This window comes from Rhinatrema bivittatum, chromosome 6 (genome assembly GCF_901001135.1).
Source record: "Rhinatrema bivittatum chromosome 6, aRhiBiv1.1, whole genome shotgun sequence".
Lineage (NCBI taxonomy): Eukaryota > Metazoa > Chordata > Amphibia > Gymnophiona > Rhinatrematidae > Rhinatrema > Rhinatrema bivittatum.
In genome coordinates, this window is record NC_042620.1 from 136,157,121 (window position 1) to 136,171,549 (window position 14,429).

General features: G+C 45.8%; 2 protein-coding genes across 2 annotated transcripts in view; one reads left to right on the forward strand and one right to left on the reverse strand.

Annotated features, from left to right (window-relative positions):
* Positions 1 to 14,429, reverse strand: part of B4GALNT2 (beta-1,4-N-acetyl-galactosaminyltransferase 2) — a 412,142-nt gene that overhangs the window by 393,531 nt on the left and 4,182 nt on the right. The window lies entirely within an intron of this gene.
* The window catches only part of ITGAV (integrin subunit alpha V), a 182,176-nt gene continuing 176,933 nt past the window's right edge, over positions 9,187 to 14,429 (forward strand). Inside the window, exon 1 of the mRNA XM_029605959.1 lies at positions 9,187 to 9,485. Within this exon, the coding sequence (XP_029461819.1) occupies positions 9,319 to 9,485 (167 nt within the window). The 5' untranslated portion in view covers positions 9,187 to 9,318. The remainder of the gene's footprint in view (positions 9,486 to 14,429) is intronic.

Below are 14,429 nucleotides of genomic sequence, written 5' to 3' on the forward strand. Positions count from 1 at the left end.
CTTTAAGTGCTGTGCCCATCTTAATATCTGTCATCTCAAGTTCTATGAAAGCCACAATAAGCAGGAATATAACTAACACTGTTCCTTCTCTCTCTATTTTTCACCAAAGCAAGACTTCCATTGAGTGTTTCTGATTTCTTCACTAACACTGCCGTAATTGTAGTTACTCTTATGAGCATGGAAAATTCTACCTCAAAAATGAATATTCTGTTTATGCTGTTTTATTTCATTATTTTAGAGCAGTGGTTCTCAACAGGTGTGTCAGGAGGTCCTGGGAGGTTTTTCGCAGGATCAGCAGGAAGCTGCTCTCTCATGAGCCCAGGTAGGAGTCAGTTGACTTCTTTATCGGGCCTGACAGGAAGCTATTTTTTAAGATGGTGCCGGACGTCCATTCCTCCTACCATGTGACAGAGGCTGGCCAATGGTATCGATAGCCCCTGTCACATGATAAGGGCAAAGGACCACCGGCACCATTTTGATTACTGGCAGCCGACGGCCCCAGTAATCAAAATGGGCCCCCTGCTGGACCACCAGGGACTTTCGGCAAGTTTTGGTGGGGTCGGGGGGGTGGGGGTTGTAGTTAATTGAATTTGAAGGGTTGGGGTGGGTTTGGGTTTTTTTTTTCAGGGCAGCCAAAAAAAATCGGCCCGAACCGCGGGAAAACAACATTTCCCACGGCGGGCTGATAATGAAGGCGAAACCAAAAGGTTCAGCCGAATCACATCTCTATACAATACAAATGAAACACTAATTCGGATAAATATACTGGCCTAGTACAAGTATAATACATATCCCTAAAACAAGTTGACCACAGACTGTATGTGAAGTACATACTAATTAAATTAATATGGTGCGAGGAGTCACTAGTGAACCCAGGAGTAGGAAAATAATCATAATAGTCCTGTTAATAACCCAATCTGAAGCTAATCAAATGCTGGATGCCGGCAATATGAGTGACCTTAAAATATGGATGAATCTGCGGGAACTTTGCCGACTGAACCAAGACTATGCTCCAGAGTAAATACTTGTATGAGTACAAGATTTATATAAAAACCAGAAACTGCATTTTATTGGTGTGCATCTGTGACTGGTCCACTGCACGCAGGATGACCTGACTGGTGATAATTGATATAGTGTCGAAGAAAGCTCCAAAAACAAGCATCTTAAGATTTAAAACAGGAAAGGTTATCTTAAACAATGTCTAATAAAATAACTTATGCAGGGTTGACCGAGTGAGGAAAATGCTCTAAAAACTAATGTGATCTTGAAGTAACAGAGCCCGTTATCAGCCTAAACATGTAATAATGAAACAAAATCAGCATGGTTGATCAGTTACCATGCTCTATTCTGTTAACTGGATCGTTGAAATTGCCTAATTCATCCAAAACGAATGCACATCCCTAAAATGGGCTTATATCATGAGAAAAATATCTCATACTACTGGACAATTACAGGGGACCTCTTTGCAGGTTAATACGGTGACCTCCTAAGTTGTTATACAGCATATTACACCTTATGAACTCCAGAAAGAAACTCTCTCTAACACAATGCAAATTTAAGATGAGCATTAACAGTAAATTTGAGAGGATGAGATTGTACCTACCTACCTAGCATACTTTCATCTTACGAGTGATGTTCATTCCTGTCATGGTATGTGCAAAACAAATCCATTTGGAGACACTACCCTGATAGTTATTCATTGGTTAGTTTCTTTGAGAAATACTTATCCTGGCATATTTGGTAGTAAACTTCAGACATGCTATATTGTGTTGTCATGTGAACCCTTTCTACATGGCATATAGCTAGGGCATTGCTAAGACCACCACCTCAAGGCACACACAAATCTGTTGTATGCAAGATGTAAATTGTATATGGAAACAAGATGGAAAACAATTGAGTATCTGGGAAATACCACTTTTAATACATCTTTTAGACTTTCAACCATTTACCTTTCCCGAACTTATTGTTAGAGATGGGACAATACAAGATGAATGATCTGTGGATCATGATCCACGACCCACTTGGCTGCTGGCTCATGGATTATTTTCCAGGTTGCAGTCACCACAAATGTTGTCACACTGATTGCCAATCCTAGACCGAAATATTTCAAACCCTGGCAGAGGATGTGAGCCTTATGATGTTTTATGACTCAGTCTGTGTGTGCCTAACTCTAAGTTTAGCAGATTCTTTAAACTTTTCAACAGTCCGAGAGGGAAGGAAGATAAAATTGCTTAATATAAACTAGACAAATGGACAGGCACCCCACCACAGAGATAAAAATAGAGCAGGAAAAGTAGTGGAAATCAAGATGACAAAGTGAGATGTTAGAAAACTTGTAACATGTTACAAAACATAAAAATCGCACATCCATTTAATAATAAATAAATGCTTCGGTCTGTTTATTTGTCTCTTCCTACGGTTATCTGTATGATTACAAAGGAGACATTTCTTCTTGATAATTTGCTGAAGATTCTACACCCAACTGGCTTTACAGTTTCTGTTTTGTAGTGAAAATGCATTTGAAAAATAAATGACGATTTATTCTTGTGGCTTAAAAAGAAACAAAAAAATCTTTCAGGGAGGGTGGTTTTAATGTTTTGTAATGTCTTGATTTTGCGCATATCTTGCCAAGAATGAACCTCCCTAATAAGCCAAGGTATGTCAATATGATCACAATCTCTCAAATGTACTGCTGATGCCCTTCTTATTGCATGCATTTTGCCAAAGAGAGCCTCCTTCTGGAGTTCATAAGATGTAATTATGCACAGTCAACATGTCTAGATATGCCTGGAAGTCCTTATTAATCAGGCCAATGACACTCAATACAAGTGGGACTGTTTCTGTCTTTCTACCACATTTTCCTGTTCTCCGATTGCATCATTTGATATTTGAGGATTTTCTCTCTCTCCATATAATCTACAAAATAGGCACTATGTACTGGCACTTTTATTTAGGAATGCTGTTCTTGTGCTTTTCTTTTTTATCACTCTGTCTGGTTTTCTTGTGTTGAGCTTTTCACCTGTTGGACTGGGAATAGTCCAGGTGCATCTTCACATTATGCCAGATACAGAATTCTGTTTTCCACTCTGATAAGAAGTTAGAACACAGGACTCTGTTTATCAGACTCACGGTTTATCCTTAGAGCAAATAAGTGTGACAGTGAAAGCAATATGTATCCACAGTATTTATAATAGTTTAATAAAATGTATCAACACTTCCAAATTACATTTTCCCATTAATTTAAAGCCCTGTCGTTACTTTCTAAGATCCTTCAAATGCAAGCTCTCTGTCTTCCAAAAGCAGTCAGTGTGTAAACTGGGGATGACAAATGCTAATTCCACAGGTGGCTTTTAGAGAAGAGACACAGTACTTTACATTAGACATTATACTGAACAAATATTAACAACTTGGATATCCGGGACTCCAAGATATTGCAGAATGTCATCAGCAAATAATGCATTTTTATGTTGGAAACCATCACTGACTATAACAAGAGGTCTTTTTATTTTTCATTTATTTACTAGTAATGCGATTTTTCCTTCCAGCATTTTGTTGTGTAGGATGGTGTTAAAGTCATATTTTCATGTATTACTTAATTGCTTTGCTGTAATGTTTCTGTGGGAAAGAGCAACGATTCCCACAGGCCTGGAGACAAACTAGACTGACTCCAGCCTTTCTTAAAACAATAAGCTTTATTATGCCTTCACACGTGCACAATAGTAGACTTAGGGGGTAATTTTCAAAAGGAGTTACACATGTAAATGTAACTACTATTGTAGCAATTTTCAAAAGCCATTTACTGGAGTAAAGTGCACTTACACAAGTAAATCCTATGGACAATTCAATGGCATATATTATAGCAATTTTCAAAAGCCCACTTACTCAAGTAAAGTGCATTTACTCGAGTAAAACCCTGTTTTACTCGAGTAAATGCTTTTTAAAATCAGGCCCTTAAAGTGTGTTGCTTCGTCTCAGCTTACTTTTTGGACAGTGTTGCATACAGGAACTGCCTTCCTCCCGGAGACCTGGCCTGGTCTGCATATCCCCACCTGGATCCCAGTTTGTATTCCTCAGTCTCTGGCTACCTCTGAGCTGCACCTACTCCACAGGATCCCATCCATAGAGCACACTCTCCTTAGTGGATTTAAGGTGGAATGGTCCACCCTGCACAAGTAAATAGAAGAATACTAGGTGCACTGCCTTACAGTTTCATTAGTTTATTTAATTAACTTTAATAAACACTTTCAAATTAAAAAGAAAAGTTGGAGCATTATCCCTGGTGTTTTGCCTGAATTCAACTTCTACCCGCTGTTTTATCGTATGCAGAGACACTAAGGGGGTCATTTTTTAAAGCTAGCGCACGTGAAAAGGGGCTTTTCGCGTGCGATAGCTAAAAAAGGGCAGGGTCGGGGGCGGCATCTGCCCCAGAAGAGGAGGAGTCGGGGCGGACGCCACGAAGGCAGCGTGGACGGCAAAAAGGTAAGGAGCTTTTTTGCTGCCCATTTCGTGCCCAATAGCACCACCTTTTATGATGGTGCTATTGGGTGCAAAGCCGCCCCCCTCCCCCCCCCCCCCCCGCGCAATTCACGTCGACGCGGTGTTTTAGAAAATATAGGCCTAAATTACATATGTACACTGATGGCTCTTCATCAATAATAATTTCTAAATATACTGCATGTAATATACTACATGTGCGTGTTTTGTTATTTTGTCACATTCTAAAAATCATATTTGCCCTGTGTTTTCAGGAGATTTGAGGAGTGGTTTTGTTTCCTTAGTGTGTCTTATCAAAACAGAAATAAAAGGGATTTTCTCATGACAGCAATTTTCTGCATGTTTCCTGTGAGTGACGATGAGTGTACATGCATAAAATGCACCTCAGAATTGTCCAGCATCTTTGCAGCTAAAAGCATGCATTCAGTGTAACAGTGCCCATACTTTTACCTGCTACATAAAATATACACTCAAGCAATCTGCGATTCAGGTACAATGCATTTCCTGTTGGAGAGGGATTGACTCTGTACAAGTGAATGCCTTTTTTCCCTGTCATTTTTGATGGGTCCTTATACTAGTAAGAATAATAAATGTGCCACATCTGAGAAGGGTCCTACATGGTCTAAGAAGTTTATGTATTACAATATCTTTATTTTCTTTTGTCCAATAAAAGATTTCACATTCTACAATGATTCCATGCAAACATTGGCAAATGACAAGCAAAGACAGGACCTGATTCACCAAGAGGTAAATTTTAAGACCTGTGCGTGGGCGCACGTGCGTACATGTGTCGGCGTGTTATAAAATTGGCTACGTGAGCGTACACATGCGCACAATTTATACTGACATGCACATTTGCGCACAAATGGCGAATCAAGTGCGTAAGTGGGAGGAATTTTGATAGATGCACGCTGATGCAATTACCTGTTTCTCCTGTTCATTCACAGTTCGCCCTAGTAAAGAAGAGGACTTAATAAACCATCCAGCTAACTTGCCTCCATTTTACCCTATTAGCCCCGACCCTTAAAACTCTGACTAGCCTAGTTTTTTTCATTACAAGACTTACATGCTGTCCATAGCAGAAGTAAAGTTATATGAAGGGGGACCACGGCACGCGCTTGTGCGCTGACTTCATTTTATACATTCGGCCCACCCATGGCCCGCCCAGACCCTGCCCACACTCTGCCCCTTTTTGGATATTTGTGATTTGTGCACATAGCGGGAGATACGTGCGTACCCACACGGGTTTTAAAATCCACTACGCCGGGCCAAGTCACACGCGTATTTCCCGGCTTTGGCGCGTGAAGGGATTTTAAAATTTACCAGTAAGGATTTTTTTTTCCCATAGACAGAAAATGAGAAAAAAAGCCTTAATGAATCTGGTCCATATTATGAGAACTGCAATAAGATATACCAACATATACTTGGTAGTAAGGTATCAGCACTTTTCAGGGGATTGAAAGCATAAAACAAACAATATACCGGATGCAGATATACGTCAACAGTCACTGTTGGACCATATTTAGGGACCTTTGTATTCAATTTTTATTTTTCCCAGGAATATATCAGTATTTATTACAAGAACAACAAAAATGGTATTTACTTACTAAAATGACGAGTCATTTTTTTCATTGATTTATCTTGTAATAGATTACTGATAAATTCCAGAGTAAGATAAAATAAAAATTGAAAGCAAAGTGTTGCGCACATGGGCCTGCTCGCCTCGCTAGCTCCTCTGCAGGTCACGGGTCGGCCTTCCCAGCGGCAGCCGCGAGCTCCTCCAGGCCTCGGCATCCCGCGGCAGTGGTCGCCGGGCCTTCCACTGCGCACCAGGCCTCACGCCGGAGTTTGGCGCCTCCAGTGGCGTTGGCCACGCCCCTATGCACGTGCGGACTGCCCGGCCTCTTATAGGGCCAGGGGCGGGTCCTAGCTCCATGGTGCGCCCTGATTGAATGATATAAGGAAGTCCCTGCCTGCACTTTCTTGCCTTGGCAATCGGGTCGGCACTGTAAGTGTACTAGTTTGCCTCCACGTTCATAGTCATGTTCCAGCGTCCTACTGTTCCAGCCTTCTAGCATCCTTCTGCTCCAGCGTCTGTCTGTCCTGACTCCCCAGGTAGTACCCTCGGACTGTCTCTCTGGTACTGACTCGGCCTACTCCTTGACCATTCTGTCCGCTGCCTGGATCCTGACCTCTGCCTGCCTTGTGACCTTGTCTGACCTCCGGAACCTGATCCCTGCCTCGTTGACTACTCCTCGGACTGATCCTCAGATTCTGACTTCGGCTACCATTGACCACGTCGCCTGATTCTGGCTCTGTCCCTTGCCTTGTCTTCGCCTATGCTGTTCTGGTCTTCCTTACTCCTCCAGACCTACAGCCTAGAGTCCGACCTCGCTCCCTTGCTGTCCGTGGGCATGCCTCTCTACTACCTCTCCAGGAGACCCTGCGAGGCCCACCTAAGTCCAAGCGGCTTGGGTCTCTAAAGGCTCCACTCGGGGGGACTGCGGGCTTCCAGTGGTGAAGCTCATCCTAGCCTCTGTCTCCTCCTGTGCTCCGCCCCTGGGGGCAGGTGCTTCCTGGTCCCTTCCAGGGAGCCGTTCTCCACTGCTCCAAGACAAGGGTCCACCTCCAAGCGCAACACAAAGGTCTCTAGCCATATTGCATAATTTACAAGTATTGTAAGATTTGGTAAATGAGGATTTCAGCTTAAACTAATATTTTTTTTTTTAATTTCTTGACTGTACTAATGAAAATGTATTGCAAGCGTGATCACTAGAAAAAAAAAGTACACAATTGTATTAAAAAATCAGTTGCATTGACACTTCCTATATGACTCACTAGCAAATCTGACTAAATTGGCCTCATATTGGAGGCAAAATGTCAATGTAATCCAATTATTTTAGGGGACTATTAACATTTAGATAGCTAATGAATAAAGTGATCACAATGAGCTGCTAAATATTTTTTAAACTATCTAAAATGATGTAGATTTCATTAAAGATGTTGGATGAGTAATTTTGTCCGATGGGTCATTAACAAGCTCATCCATCTGATCTATTGCAACACCAAAAGTATGTTTATTTTTCTGGGTAATTTACTATCCCTTTGACCCCCAAAGCTTCATAGATTTTTTTTTCTGTTTTCATTCTGTCTATATATACTAGTGGAAAAGCATGTCAAAAATAACATCCAGGAAAGTAGCCTCATAGAAACATGAAGGCAGAAGACGACCCTTCTGTCCAATTAATTTAGCATTATAATTCTCATCACTTCCTTAGAGATCGCCTGTATTTATCCCATGCTTTCTTCAATTCAGATACTGTTTTTGTCTCCACCACATCCACTGGGCGGCTGTTCCATGCCTCCACCACCCTCTCTGTAAAGAAACATTTCCTAAGATTATTCCCTTCATTGCATGACCCCTCGTTCTAGAGCCTCCTTTCTGTTGAAAAAGGATCACCTTCTGTACCTGGAAACCTCCGAGAGATTGTCTCTATCATATCTCCCCTATCTCACTTTTCCTCTAGGGTATATATATGTTTAGATAACGGTAACATGGAATAGACTTAGTTTTTGGGTACTTGCCAGGTTCTTATGGCCTGGATTGGCCTCTGTTGGAAACAGCATGCTGGGCTTGATGGACCCTTGGTCTGACCCAGTATGGCATGTTCTTATGTTCTAAATGATTAAGTCTATACCCATATGCTTCAGAACGAAGACCATTGACTACTTTAGTAGCCACCCTCTGGAATGATTCCATCTTTTTGAAGGTGCAATCACCAGAATTGTACACAATATTTTAAGTGAAATCTCACCAGATACAGTGAACACCGAACTCCTATACATAGCACATGTACCTCTGTCAGACACAGAATGTGCGTATCTCTTGCAGCAGGCAAATGTGTGCACACCATTATACAGAGCATATATTTTCACCCGCAGAGAGTGATCCGCAGTTTACGACTCTGGATCCAGTGAAACGTGTCAAATGGCTAAAACAATTTTTCTTCAGTTTCTTCCTTTAAAGGTATATATAGGTTTTCCTAAAGGCCTTTTTTTTTTTTTTTTTTTTTTTACTGGGACAGGAAGAGGAAACCTATGGGCGAATATGCTTTTTTCCAGCCTTACGCACACAGTGATCTAGCAAATCATATAGTAACATACATAATAATGACAGCAGAAGAAGACCAAATGGTTCATCCAGTCTGCCCAGCAAGTTGCTCATGGTAGTAACTGCCGCTCCATGCAGGTTACCCCATTGCCTTCTGTTAAGGGTATATATAGGTTTTCTGAATCTTGCCCTCCTTATTACGTTGTAGCTCTCTTATTTGTTTTCTTTGTGTCTTGCCTAGAATGTCTTTGCGCCTAGGGGCTTACAATCTCCTATGGATCCCTGTAAATGGTATGTGCTATATAGGAATGATTAATAAGAATTTGCTCTCTCTATATAGATATAGATAGAAAGATAAAGATATAGAGTGAATTATAAGTGGTGGAAAGAAATATTAGATAGATAGATAGATAGAGTAGGGAGAAGGAAAGGGATAATCACCGTGTACAGGCTGAGCCTGCGGAACAGTGGCTTAGCAAGGGCTGGGTGTGGGGGGTCACCCTGCCCACGCTCCTTCAGCGGCTCAGCGCCTGGGAGCGGCCTCTCCCCCTCCTGCCCCGCCTGCCGATTTGCGGAAGTTTGCCGCCCGCCGCTGGGATGCTTCGGATCCCTCTCACTTCCTGCTCGGAGGAGACGCGGCATTGCTGAGCCGGGGCAGGGCCATGCTGTACTGAGCACGAGCCGGGCTCGGCCGGGAGGGGAGGGAGAAGGACATGGCTCGCGATCGGCATTCCCGGCGACTGCCCCCTCTCCTGCTGCTGCTCTCGATCGCCGGTTGCAGCGCCTTCAATCTGGACGCGGACGGGCCGGCGGTGTATTCGGGCACTGTGGGCAGCTACTTCGGCTTCGCCGTGGACTTCTTCGTGCCCGACGCCTCCTCGTAAGTGCCGCCGGTCCTGAGTTATGCGAAAGGTGGGGAGGAAAGGGGCTGGGGGACATTCCCGCTGCGCTTCCCGATCCCCGCCCAAACGGCAGTAATCAGGACGGGCCCTCTCCCCATTTATGCTGATTGCTTCTGTCTCCGATATAGCAAACTCGCCTCCCGAAAGAACTGCTGCATGCTCTTGGCTCCAGCGACAAGTTCTGTATGAAATGCGCTGTCCTCCTTTGTTGTGAATGGAGACCTCCTAAAAGCCCTTTCTCTAGATGTGCACCACTGGCAGCCCCCGTGTATCCGCCAGCAGACCTTGTGAACACCCCTCTTCTAAGCTGAAGTTCGTTCTCTTGTGATCTGCAGAGACCAGAAGTTGTGAAATAAGATTCTTTTAGTATAATTAGTTTAGCTTTAAGCTTGTGGCAGCTGACGTGAATGGAATTTATTGCATGATTGTGTTCGTTTAAAAGTTTCCTCGAGTTGGTAGCAAAATCTGTTCTGTTTGAGATTCATGTGTTTGCTTTTTCTAATACAGAGTTCTACTGGACCTATTAGTTTTGGAGAAAGCTGGATTATTTGCAGGCTGTGATTCCTTTTTATTGAACCTTATCACATGAACTTTCAAGCCCATCTGCTGCTACTACTACTGATCACTTCTATAGCAATACTGAATGTATGCAGTGCTGTACAAAAACATGAGACAGTTCAGTCCCTGCTCCATACTATTTACAATCTTATCAAGACATAACTCTGGCACGCCGTAGCTCACGGACGACCGCCCCTCCCACCCTTGACCACGCGACAACAGAGTAGGTAAGCCAAGATAACTTTTATTAAGTGGAAGAAACGGCCACAGCCAGCATTTAACATTATAACCTTATTACTTTATATTGCAGCAGCTTAAACAATTGGCATTAGCTAAATGCCACGCCCTCACCGGTACCTTGCTTGTTCTTCCCACCCCAATGCTTTTTTGGAGACGGCAGCCCTCCATCCTTCCGCTCCGTGAAGGTGGTATACCGTTGGCACCCCGCTCCGTGAATGCCAATCCCGCCTTCCGCTCCGTGAAGGGGAACACCCGCCACTGGCATCCCGCTCCGTGAACGCCTCCGTGGCTACTGCCGCTCCGTGCAGTATTCTGCCGCCTCCTCCCACCCCTGGCCTTGCGGGCCGCGATTATTGCTTATGCCAGGCCTTCATTGGGCCACCCCCAGACCGGCCATTATCTCGGTCTCCGCCATGCTGGCCTTGCGGGCCGCGGTTATTGCTTATGCCAGGCCTTCATTGGGCCACCCCCAGACCGGCCATTATCTCGGTCTCCGCCATGCTTAGTTATATCCATGCCCCCGCTTTCCCCCTATGCAAAGTCCTTGGTGCTGTGCTCCTCCCCTTCCCCCTCCCCCAACACCAAAAACTTCCCCCCTATGCAGCGACACATCCCCTTATGCTCCGGTGAGGGCACCCGCTGTTCCTTTTGTTATGGCTGTGATGACTTATCCCCCCAATCCCAGTATCCCCTTGCGCTGTGGGGTGGTGGGAGGGTTGCTCTCGCTTCCAGGCTGCAAATGTGCTCCCCCCACCCCGCCCTACCTCTAAGTACCCGAGCTCAGAGACGCCGCCTTCCTTGTCTCATTGGCTCATGCCCAGGTTTGAACTGGCCCCTAGCCCCATTGTCCGCCCCTCTCCGCACCTAGGCTGTGCCCCCCTCCCCCCTCCCTCTTGCCTGCCGCACGTCTGCCCAGTTATACGGCCCATGCCTCAAGAGGCGGGCCTCCTTAACTCTGGCACGCCGTAGCTCACGGACGACCGCCCCTCCCACCCTTGACCACGCGACAACAGAGTAGGTAAGCCAAGATAACTTTTATTAAGTGGAAGAAACGGCCACAGCCAGCATTTAACATTATAACCTTATTACTTTATATTGCAGCAGCTTAAACAATTGGCATTAGCTAAATGCCACGCCCTCACCGGTACCTTGCTTGTTCTTCCCACCCCAATGCTTTTTTGGAGACGGCAGCCCTCCATCCTTCCGCTCCGTGAAGGTGGTATACCGTTGGCACCCCGCTCCGTGAATGCCAATCCCGCCTTCCGCTCCGTGAAGGGGAACACCCGCCACTGGCATCCCGCTCCGTGAACGCCTCCGTGGCTACTGCCGCTCCGTGCAGTATTCTGCCACCTCCTCCCACCCCTGGCCTTGCGGGCCGCGATTATTGCTTATGCCAGGCCTTCATTGGGCCACCCCCAGACCGGCCATTATCTCGGTCTCCGCCATGCTGGCCTTGCGGGCCGCGGTTATTGCTTATGCCAGGCCTTCATTGGGCCACCCCCAGACCGGCCATTATCTCGGTCTCCGCCATGCTGGCCTTGCGGGCCGCGGTTATTGCTTATGCCAGGCCTTCATTGGGCCACCCCCAGACCGGCCATTATCTCGGTCTCCGCCATGCTGGCCTTGCGGGCCGCGGTTATTGCTTATGCCAGGCCTTCATTGGGCCACCCCCAGACCGGCCATTATCTCGGTCTCCGCCATGCTTAGTTATATCCATGCCCCCGCTTTCCCCCTATGCAAAGTCCTTGGTGCTGTGCTCCTCCCCTTCCCCCTCCCCCAACACCAAAAACTTCCCCTCTATGCAGCGATACATCCCCTTATGCTCCGGTGAGGGCACCCGCCAAAGTAGGAAACAGTAAAACCTTATTTGTTTTCTACCCCCACTAATTAACTAAAGCTGCTGTGGCCGTTTGCAGGGCAAGGATGAAGATATCTACCCCAACGTCTGATAAGTGAACCCCATCCGGCCTATACATGCCTGAACATGAGAGCGAAATATCATCATGCTTGATGACATACCCCCTTATAGCTCTCAACCACGTCCCCACTTCTTTATTTAATTTGCTCCTGCTTTTTTTCGATGGATTTGTGCGACCTCGCGTCCCTCCATACCAATCGGGGAATAATGTGGGACCATACCAATACCACGGCTGGCCATATAGCCTTAATTGCAGTCAAGTCCTTCTTGATCGCGATTATTAAGTCAATGTTTTTGACTGCGACCAAATCGTTACCGCCCAAATGACAGATGATATCAGGCTGTGGTAGTTGCGTGGCGTATTGGAGGATGCAAGGCATTAGTTGGACCCACCTCATCCCTCGTTTGCCGAGCCAGAATAAGCTGGCCTTGCTATGCGGTATGCCCATCTGCTCGCTGGAGGTCTTTCTCTTGGTTCTAATGTGCGCCTAATAAATGTACGAGTGCCCCATGATCCATATCACTTTCGCGCTCCCCGCTGGCGAGTCTATGATAGACAAAATAAAACGGTTATGTGTAACAGGACGGTAAATATATGCTTTTTATGTTTCCCAGTGAGACTGTTCATTGGGCTGTCTGGTTATTGGGTCGTATGTATGTTTTGAATTTACCGGATTTCCACCGCCCTAGCGCCTTAATTTGATCTTCGCTTAAACCGCTGCTGGCGAAGGATGCTGCGCCTATTCGGAATGAATGTGTGTGATAAGCTCCCGCGTCTTCCCCTATCTTTTCCAAGCCTTTGTGTAGCATACTGATAAACTGGTAACGCGATAGCGCGTTGCCATCTTTGTGTTTTAGAAAGGGCCCTCCCCCCAGCGGGCGTATTGGGTATTCTGTTGTAGCCCTTACAGGGCATATCACCCCCGTATGAGCAGGGTATAATGTAATCCAGCGACCTACTGCCCGTTGATCAGTTTTTGCTCGCCTGAGAAAGATCTGTACTGTCTCATTAAACAGCCTTATGTTTTCTATCAGGAGACCCCCATCCGATGCCCTGGTCACCTTTGCCCTCGGGATAAGCTCGCTGTTTCTAAATGCACCAAGGAACATTAGTGAAAAAGCCACGGTCCATAGCTTTACCTCATAATTGTCCCAAACTAGGCTGGGGAGCTCCTTTACCAGTGCTGGTAGCAGCATTGGTGTGATAGGCTTTCTGGCGTCCCTTCTAACTGGTTCTTGTCTCCGCCAACCCTCTAATATCTTTTTTATGAGAAAGGAGTTGCTAATTGAGCCTATCCCCCATAGTTTGGAGACGAAAACAATAGCAGCTACATGTTGCCCTGCCTGTGCTCTTGATACTCCCGAGTTCTTGAGGTAGAGCAAGAACTCTGTTACATTTCTCTCTGTCATTACATTTCTCTCTGTCATTGTCCCCTGAACTTGCGTGTTATTTGATTGGCAAAATTTTTGGAACAGGCTCCAGCCGCGTGCATATGCTCTCCCCGTACTCTGCCAGAGCCGATCTCAATATGGAGGCGATTCCGGGCACCCTAATTCCCAAATCCGCGGAAGGACGTGATAAGGGTGATGCTCTGCTTCCGGGGCCAGGAATCTGAAACGAGACCACTGACAACGAGACAATGCATCAGCGATGCCGTTAGCTTCCCCCGGAACGTACTTAGCCTTAAAGACCATGTTAATGCGCAGGCAGAGCAGTACTAAATCCCGCAATAGCCTAATGACCCTAGGGGAGTGAGCGGTGAGAGAACTTTTCGCCTGTACAACCGCCATGTTGTCTGACCAAAAAACCACTCTTCTGTTGTGGAAACATGCTTTCCACATGTGTAATGTTGCAACAATAGGGAACAATTCGAGAAAAGTGATGTCTCTGAGTAAACCCATGGCTTCCCACTGTACTGGCCATCGTTCCGCGCACCATTTCCCAGCCAGATAGGCCCCAAATCCAGCGCTCCCCGCTGCGTCGGTGTAGAGCTGCAGCTCCCTATTGGTCATGATTGGGTCCCTCCAAACTGTCCGCCCATTATATTCCCCTAGGAATGTCTTTCATACTATGAGGTCCTCCCTGAGCTCCTTGGTGATTCTAATGAAATGATGGCTCCTGCGAATACCTGCTGTGGCTTGGGACAATCTTCTCATGAAGGGGCGACCCATGGGCATGATCTTGCAAGCGAAATTGAGGTGACCA